The sequence below is a fragment of the Protobothrops mucrosquamatus genome, unplaced genomic scaffold (genome assembly GCF_001527695.2).
Source record: "Protobothrops mucrosquamatus isolate PMUCROS unplaced genomic scaffold, P.Mucros_1.0 scaffold293, whole genome shotgun sequence".
NCBI lineage: Eukaryota > Metazoa > Chordata > Lepidosauria > Squamata > Viperidae > Protobothrops > Protobothrops mucrosquamatus.
In genome coordinates, this window is record NW_015386637.1 from 1 (window position 1) to 9,757 (window position 9,757).

General features: G+C 38.2%; 1 protein-coding gene and 1 non-coding gene across 3 annotated transcripts in view; both read left to right on the forward strand.

Moving 5' to 3' along the window:
• Positions 1–5,369: 5,369 nt before the first annotated feature.
• The window catches only part of RPS12 (ribosomal protein S12), a 7,642-nt gene continuing 3,254 nt past the window's right edge, over positions 5,370–9,757 (forward strand). The window contains exons 1-3 of one of the 2 annotated variants that reach the window (XM_015814896.2): positions 5,370–5,400; positions 5,580–5,623; positions 7,655–7,771. In XM_015814896.2, the coding sequence (XP_015670382.1) occupies positions 5,610–5,623; positions 7,655–7,771 (131 nt within the window). In that variant the 5' untranslated portion in view covers positions 5,370–5,400; positions 5,580–5,609. Of the gene's footprint in view, positions 5,417–5,579; positions 5,624–7,654; positions 7,772–9,757 lie in introns of both variants that reach the window. The other variant, XM_015814897.1, reaches the window with a different exon arrangement.
• LOC114922507 lies at positions 8,916–8,987 on the forward strand. Its single transcript, XR_003810415.1, has one exon. It is a non-coding gene; the product is annotated as a small nucleolar RNA SNORD101 (small nucleolar RNA).

A 9,757-nucleotide genomic window follows, 5' to 3' on the forward strand; every position in this document is an offset into this window, starting at 1 on the left:
GCTGCTTGCAATTCCGGACTGACATTCCTCGAAAGAAAGCACTGCGGGGAAGGGAGAAAAATACCCCGGGAATGCCGACATTAGCTCTGTCCCCTCTCTCACCTGGACTCGCGCCATCCGGGAGACCCACCGTTTGGTAGTTTTCCATAGCCGTGGGTCTCCTGCTGTAAAGCGGCTTGGAAAGGAGCGGGGGCTGAGCTTCCCTGCCTGTCTTCCTGAAGTCCACCCTCACAGAGTCGATAAAGTTCAGGCGCCGCGCCACAAGAGGACCGGAGCAAGCAATTCCGATTCAGCCGGAAGCCGAAATCTATCTAAGGCTGGGATCCCTCCTTTTAGTTAGCCGCTGCTATCGGAAATTATCTCATACTTACTCACCTGTCAGCAAACCAGATTTATTACTACCACGATGCCCCAGGCACTGTTCAGCGCACTGAAGGATGTAGTATTATTTACTACAGCCGTTATGGCTTTCTTGCGGATTTTTTTTCCTCCTTTTTCTTTACTTCCCAGTTTACCTTAAAAAAAAAAAAACCCTTGATCTCTCTACCAAGTATTAAGTAGTCCTGCTTAGCTTTTTGATATCAACCAAAGTTAAGTAAATGAAAAAGAAATACATAGGATATTTGAACCTTAACTGTATTCTAGTGGTCATTTGGAAATGCACTTAATTTTTTTATATTACACTAAGTAATATGGTTTAAATTAACATATTGAGCTCAGCCACTGTGTTAAGTAAGCCATGATTTATGGCATATTAAAGTTGTTTGAATTTTACCAAATGCCTTTTACAGTAAATTATGATTGCTTAAGGTGTTTTGATGGGGGCCCTACATTTTAATGGGTACTTTCTGCCATTCATTTTAATATATGGGTTCATGTATGTCAATTTATGGCTTATTTATCTACAATGTAGTTAATAAATTACAACTGATTAAAATCAAAGTCTGCTTTACAAGCTACAACGTGGTCATTCAATGTTTTAAGGCAGAAACTAAACCAGCCACAATTAAGTTCAATGTACATTCCAAATATTGGCTGTTTGCCAGGCAGGTTTGTGCATGGTCAACAATTATTACTTATTGAAAATATATAATCTTCTTGATTTCTATAGTAAACTGCACCATGTTAACTGACCACATGGGTTGAGTTTGCATAATAGATTAAATGTGATTTGCTAGTTTGGGTTTTCCAGAGAATCATGTAAATCCAATTAATATGTTTATTTGATTCAAATCCTGACTTTCCTGCAAGAACACAAGATGTCATAGATAGTGTTGCTTCATCTATTTTCCCCCAAATGATCCTATAAGATAGATAAGAGCTGAGAGAATCCCCCAGTATCTGTTCTGTACTTTAACCAATGTACCATTGGGACTTTCATGTTATTCCTATATGGAAAACAAGGTGCAGAGAATAGTAATCATGGTCTCACAAATCATAAACCTGAGAAAAGTCTAAATATGTTTTAAACTAAATTTGCTGCCATGAAAAGAATATATTTCTATTTCAAATCATTCCCATTATCCTATATTCAACAATACTTAATAATTAACAATCAGGAAGAAGAACAAGTAAAAGAAACAATGATAGTATGGGCAAAGAATTTTGGACATTCTATAGACTTAGAAGACTGGCAAAAACTTTGGGATAAAAACATTAAACTTACTAAAGCAGTAACATATAAAGAAAATTTATATAAGATGTTTTATAGATGGCATATGACACCAGTTCGATTAGCGAAAATGTTTAAAAATGTATCAAATACTTGCTGGAAATGTAAACAAAAACCAGGCACTTACTACCATGCCTGGTGGATATGCCCCAACGCAAAGAAATATTGGCTTAAGATTCATAGATGGCTGGAAAAGATGACGAAAATACAGATAGAATTTAAACCATAATTGTTTTTGCTAGGAATAGTAGGATCTAACTATGGTAAGGAGAATGACTATTTAATACCACATGTATTAACAGCTGCAAGAATAGTATTTGCCCAATTTTGGAAAAATGAAAATCTACCATCTGACCAGGCTATAATTTCGAAAATGTTGGACTGTGCAGAAATGGATAGATTAACTTTGGAGATGAAGGAGAAAGAAGATTCAATTTATTTTAAAACTTGGGAAAAATTTTATCAATGGTTAGAAATATGCTAGAATATGATCAAAACTTAAAATTGAATTGAGTTTTAAAATTGAATAGAATAAATGATAGACCCTTAATTAAGTGTTATTTCTTAGATTAATAATAGCTTTATTATTAGTGATTTTAAATATTAATGGTGATGACTAGAATTTGTTGATATGTTATTAAGTATGAATATTTATTTAGAGGAATTTTACTTATCTATCTAATTTTAGTTATATGATTATAGTAAACTTTATCTTTATAATTGTTTAGTATTATACAAATTATGTTTATTTAATATTTAGATCCGGATGGTAGCTTGTTTGTTAAAGCTTGGGATTATTATGGGGGTTACCCCATTATTGTACCTACCCTTTTCCTACCCCGTTCCTATTCCCACTCCCCCCATCCCGTATTGACCCTATCTTTCCTTACCTATATAAAACCTAATAAAATATTTATAAAAAAAAATAATTATCAATCAGTCTCTAACCTCCCATTTTGGGAGTGAGAAGTCACCTTCAATTGCCCTAACAGAAGCAAAATGTCTAGACCCTTTCCAGTCAGGGTTCAGGCTTGGTCATGGAATGAAAATGATATTGCTTGTTCTAGATGATGAACTGTGTCAGGACCTGAAAGACAATAGTGTTCCACTTGTAATCCTGTTACATTGGTATTTTAATACCAAGGTACTTTAAGACAATAATATCCTTCCAAACAATTTGAGAGAGTTACAGAATTTGAGGCACTGTTTTGCAGTGGTTCCATTCCTTCCATGAAACATAGCTCCAGCTGGTTCCAATGGCACAGTACTTGGTAGGTAGACAAAAAACAAAAAAACATAACTTTTTACCAAAGCTGCTAAGTTCTAGACAAAGCCAACACTATTTCTTCTTTACTTCCTCTTTTACCACTTCGGGTGTTGAGGGAGAAATTCTGATTCTTACTAGCCAAAGATACACCCAGGGCTTTTTTTCTCATAGAACGTCCAGAACGGAGTTCCGGCCCTTTTTTGGATGGAACCTTGTAGGGTAGGCAAGACGGGTTGTATGACATGTGTGAGTTCTGGCACCTTTTTTTTTTTTTTTAGAAAAAAAGCACTGGATACACCCAACCAAAATCTCTCTCCATGTGGTATCCAACCCACCTTTGTCTACCCTCACTGCACTCTGCAAAACCTAAGCTAGCATGGGACAAAACGTATTAAAACATTTAGAATCAACTTGTGAATATTTATCTCTGTGCTGTTAAAGTGTGTCAGTCTTCTGTAAATGAGCACCCTCTAGATCAGGGGTGTCAAACTCGCAATGTTACGTGACGTGTCGCGACGTATCTTGATTTTTTTGCCATTGACAGCAATGGGTGGGTGCAGTTTCACTATGATGCATACGGCCCGTGGGCCGGCAGTTTGACACTCCTGCTCTTGATAAAGAAATGTATATATTATTTTGAAATACAGGCAATCAACATAAATAAAAATGCCCTTGGCTTCAGAAGTGATGCTAAACTTTTATGACTCCTTCACTTTTTAAAACGTTACACATTTGAGCTTTTTCCAAAACTGCCATATGCAGATTTCCTGCTTTTATGTTGTGTGATCCTATGTGTGTGATGCTCAGAAATAAACGATATGCATTTTTCTTAGCCAGTATGTTATGCAAATTCCACTAAACACAATGAAAAATCCACAGTGCTAATTTACACAATCGCTGTAGAAATATAACTAAAGTTTTCTTTAAATCTATTTAAATAAATTTTACCCAAATGGATTTGCACAGGAATAGCCTTCGAAAATAACAGTTAAAAAAATTACTTTGGTAAAGCCAACTTTGAAATAAGATGCATAGGGTTCTACAACAACATATTCACTGTAACCATCACTATCTATGAAAATGAATACTCTTGAGTTCCAAATTATTACTTCCTCATAAGTGAGCCTTTACTAGAACCTTACATGTTTACATTTTACAAATTCATTCGTGCAATCCAACCAAATCTAGCAAAAGTTCAAATATGACATCAAGTTCACATAAAGTTTGCTGCAGCTGGTTCAGGTTGCTATCATATGCAAAGAGCGCCTCCCAGTGTTAGATATCAAAAAGCATTCTGTCTTCCACTTCAGAGGTATTTTTCCCAAGAAGGAAAAGTGGAGGAATCAGCGAGAAAACCTAAGATTATAAATGCAGGACATCGTCTGACATTCCAACAACATTCTGTGAACGAGGAATATATACTAAACAGTTTGCTTAGTTCAATTTATTCTAAAATTTATTTAGAAGAGTGTATTCTGTGCTGCACTCAGCAGTAACTCAAGGAGTACAACAGCATTTACTAATTTTAAAAACTGGTTTAGAATTAGGAATGGTAGGTTTGAGCAATCAACAAAATGATCTATTACCGAGCAACCTGATTTATAAAATTCGAATGTCTATTTTAATATAGAAACTACAATTATCATAATTATATTAAAATAAAATTTGACAGCTGTTAGATGTTGACTTGCGTGACGGCTTGGGTTTATTCAAAGCACCATGCACTTATTTGCCAGTCCCAGTATTAGGTGAAAGGAAGTGAAGTTAAGCACGACAGAAACGCAATTCAGCGTGCGTGCAGGTGTTTTTACGGCGATTTTTAATAAGGCAAATCAAACAAAAAGTTCATCCCCTCCAAAAAAAAATAATAATAATAACCGATCAGGTGCACTTAGCCAAACAGTAAAGTAACAGAAATGTAGCTTGCCCCTGATAATTTATACATTACACGAATACCATTCACTTTATACTCAGCACCGTTTCTATCATCCAATCAAAACTCCCGAAAGACAGCCTCCCCCGCGCCTTTCGGATGGTGCCGAGGAATATATTTCCGGCAGTAGCCTGGACACCTATTGGCAAAGCGCTTAGTCCAGGGGTAGGCAACCTCGGCTCTTTTATGACTCGTGGACTTCAACTCCCAGAATTCCTGAGCCAGCATAGCTGGCTCAGGAATTCTGGGAGTTGAAGTCCACGAGTCATAAAAGAGCCGAGGTTGCCTACCCCTGGCTTAGTCTTAGTGCTTCAAAGATTCTCGCCGCCCGAATACGCGACCTTCGCCTTCTGTTCTGTTGTTTAACCTTTGAAATTCCTACAAGTTTCCCCCGTTCTGCCAAAAACAGGCAATATAGTTAGACACCTATTTTCAGAAGCGGGGAGTAGGGGGGGTCCTTGCGGGGTTAAATAAGAGTCCGGAGGCTCCTCCTCTTCCTTTTCACCGGCGACTCGTGGAAGTTGTAAGGTGAGCGCGTGCCTTGGTAGGCCTGGAGTTTAGTATTTTTTTTTTTTTTTTAAAAAAAGGTTATTGGTTTCTTTCGCTTTTCGGGGTCGGGTGGGGGGGAGGAACTAAAAGGATAAGGCGGGAGGACAAACTTTGGGGTGCATTTTCGAAGCCTTAACGGAGATTTGTCTTGTTTTCAGGAACTCCTGGTGGGAGCATTACCACCAACCATGACCGAGGAAGGGTAAGTGTGCGCGAGGCGGAGGTACTGGCATCGCGTCCCAGGTGTCCGCGAGGCCATTTGAGACGCGCGCGCGCTTCCTTGTTCGCCAAGCAGGGTTCTGTGCATGGAGCGCGGGGCGGCTTAGTCCACGTGGTGGGGCCTAGTGCTCCCCCCCCCAGCTTTCTTTGATTACTGCCAAGAGCTATTAAAATGTCTCTTGTTCTAATTTTTGCTCGCCAGTAAATTCTGTAATGGCAGAATATGTATGGATGGATGGATGGAAGGAAGGAAGGAAGGAAAAGTTTTTCAGACAGACCGGTCTGATTGATTAAACCTTGGCATTTTTGACTGCTATACTGCAGATCTACTTTTTTTTTATAATCTCTTTTGCCTTGCAGCCCCCCAACTAGGGGCGTTAAGCAGGCTCAAGTCGCAACTGCGATACATTACAAATTCAGGTTAACTGAATTAATTTCATTTAATTAATTTCAGATTAATTTGGTTCGAATCCCATAAAGGGTGTGGCTAGCTGAAGAGGACAAATGAGTCCGAAATAGCTATACTAGTCTCCCATTTAAATCTTTTAACTCTTGTCAGCAAAAAAGAAATCTGAATATATGTATGTGTATATATGTGTGTGTGTGTGTGTGTATGTGTATATATACACACACACACACATATACACATACATACATACATACATACATACATACACACAATAATGCAATCCTCGATCTCTGGGAGAGGTATAAACCAGTTGTTTATTGTTAAAACAATAATTAAAACAATAAAAAAACCTTTGTATATAGTTTGTATATTTGTATATTTTAACTTTGTATATAGCTGTTTTTATTGTTTTAATTATTGTTTTAACAATAAACAACTGGTTTATACCTCTCCCGGAGATCGAGGATTGCATTATTGAACAAATATGCCTGGGATTTGCATTTTTGCAACTATTAAGGATATATATATATATATATATTCTCAGAATATACAAATATTCAAGCATCTGAATATCATGTTTTAATGTATGCCAGTGTGTTAACAAAAAAGTGACAATAAAGGTTACCTTATCTCTCTACATTTATATTTATGTAAATATATAAACATGTTTATACATTTATAAATTGAAATATATTTCAAATATATTTACGTGATATAGCTATGCAATGTTCCTATCACTGAATAGTTGATTGTCGCAGAACGGGAATTTATCTGCTGTTAAGAAAAAAAACAGCATGAGATTTATATCACTAGTGGGCAAAAAAGAACAAGAGCCAAAAAAAGTGGGTCCGGCTACTTTTTCTTTTTTTTACAGATGGTGACTTTTTAAGTACAGAGATGGTGTGAGTTGTTTAAATTCTGCCCTGAATATCTAAAATCTGAAGCATTGATGAAAAAGTTTTCATAACTTTTCTGTAGGGTTGATGGGGAGAGGTTCTGCATCATTTGAGGTGGAATAAAGACTGGATAGGAAAGTTTTTGAGTGTAATTTGGATTTGAATGGAGTAGAAAATTATGATGTAAGGAAGTAACTGCAGCCAAATTCAGCAGCAAGGAGAAAAAAATTATAATTTCAAGTAATTGTAACTAATTTATTCTACTTTGCATTGAAATATCAGTTTTGTTTTTTTAAATACAGTATCCTGCCCTTTTTTTCACATATACAGTTCACAACAACCCTATGGGTTAGGTTAAGACTGTAGTTGTGGCCCAAGTTGCCTAGCTAGTTGATCATGCCTAAGGCAGGACTGCAACTCAGTCTTCTGTTTCTAGGCTTGTACCTTAACCAATGCATCAAACTGGTTCTCAAATATAAATTTGACACAATAGATTTTTTTTTCTTCCATGACTTTTAGTTCTTTTGCATCCTCTATATCAGATGATAGTTTTCTATATATATTCACTATGCATTTGCTTGCTAAAATGCATATTTTATAGACTTAATTTTTGTATTCTAATGGCTAGATGTGGCATAGATCTGTATCCAAGTTTAAGGAATTTATATTGTTATATGCATTAGCTTGCTTATTTCATATTGTTATATAGCATAACTGCTGGAGGCATAATGGATGTCAACACCGCCCTTCAAGAAGTGTTGAAAACTGCACTTATCCATGATGGATTAGCTCGTGGAATTCGTGAAGCTGCCAAAGCCTTGGACAAGTAAGTGATTAGCCTTTCTCGAAAGTGGGATTGTACAGCCTATTGCTTTGATTTTGTATGAAATTCATGTTGGCATAATACTTGTCAGAAGAACGTTAAGATATTTAAGAAGACACATATTCTAAATGTTAAAGTCTATTCTCCCAATAATTCTCTTATGAATGTGAGATGAAATTAAACATGGGACTTAAATTGCAAATTTCCCTCCTCACTGCAAGGTAATTGCTGACATGATTGACTCAAATGTGTTACAGATTAGTGTAAAAGTATGTTACAATAGATCAATTTCATGATTAATTCAGTTGGGTTCAGTCTTGCAGTCCTGGTATGGGACAGATCAGTGAAGATGTTATTTTCCTTTTATTTGCTGTGTTTTCATTAGAGTTTATGTCTGTTTCTCCAGAATGAAAGTTAGGTATCTTTGACAGTTATATTGGAAAAGGGAACCAAACATGCTGCTGTTACTGCTTCCTCCAGCAGTATTGTAAACACCAAATTCTAAAAATATGTAGTTGTTTGAACCCAACTTGGAGGGTGTTTGGAGAAGGTCTAGTATGTTTTAGAGAAGCTATATCTTTTTCAGGACTTTGTAATTGCTTATCTCAGGAAAATTATGTGTTCAGTAATAAGATGCAATGATAATACCCATCAGCATCTTCCCTAACTCAAATACATTTTCCTGGGACTATGCAACATCCTATATTTTAAGGATCTCCTGGCCATTATATGTACAGATCAGTCAACGTTGAGTAGTCTGTGCTTGGATTAAAGCACATAGGCTTTATATATGCACTAAACTGGAGCATATGTTTGTTTTCTGGACAGAGACAGTATTTATGTGCCAGTAGACTTGTTCTAGAGAGGGATAAAAGGGAAAGGAGGGCCAGTAGTATATAGTGATGGTGAGGTAAAGTAGGTCCGTTGGATGGATACGTGGAAGTGATAGTAGAAAGGTAAAAGCGGTCTATCAAGTGAATTAAATGTAACAGGGAAGCAAGGGGTTGAGAAGATGGGAAAAGGTAGGCTGAGCTTGTATAGTTTAATAATGGGATGCATTTCAGATTTTAGCCAGAGGGCAAAGATGAAGGAAGAGGCTAGGTGAGCAGCAAATGGTATATTAGACTCAAAAGATAAGAACTACAGTGTTTGAATGATGACTTCATAAAAGTCGGATACCCCTTCACTCTCTATGAGTGACAATAATAGTCTGACAAACCTGTAGAGAGGAGTTTCATTTTTTAAACAAGCCAGGAACAATAACATAACATAATGAGGGTGGCGAGGTCTAACTACTACTCCACCCTCATTGCGTCATCAGATAACCGCCCGGCCACCCTCTTCAGGGTGACCCGCTCCCTCCTTCAACTCAGGGGGGGGGACCCCCTGGTGGGGAGGGCCGAGGATTTTGCACAATATCTGAATGACAAAGTTGCTCGGATCCGGGAGGGGTTGGACTCCGACTGGGTGCCCCAGGGGGAGGTGGAGAGAGCAGGTCTTGAGATGATTACATGGGAGGAGTTTGACTCTGTGGCTCCCGAGGATGTGGACAGGATCCTGGGGAGGCTGAATGCGACCACATGTTTATTGGATCCGTGTCCCTCCTGGCTGGTACTGGCGGCTCGGGAGGGTACACGAGCCTGGCTCCAGGGAATTATAAACGCTTCTCTACGGGAGGGTGTCTTCCCCGCGACCTTAAAGTAGGCGGTGGTGAGGCCCCTCCTGAAGAAGCCTTCCCTGGATCCAGATGTATTGGCCAACTATCGCCCAGTCTCCAACCTTCGCTTTGCGGCGAAGGTTGTTGAGAGTGTGGTTGCACAGCAATTCCCTCGGCACCTGGAGGAAACAGATTATCTGGACCCCCTCCAGTCGGGCTTCAGGCCGGGGTACAGCACGGAAACGGCATTGGTCACGTTGGTTAATGATCTCTGGAGGGCCCGGGACAGAGGTTATTCCTCTGTCCTAGTTCTTTTGGACCTCTCAGCGGCT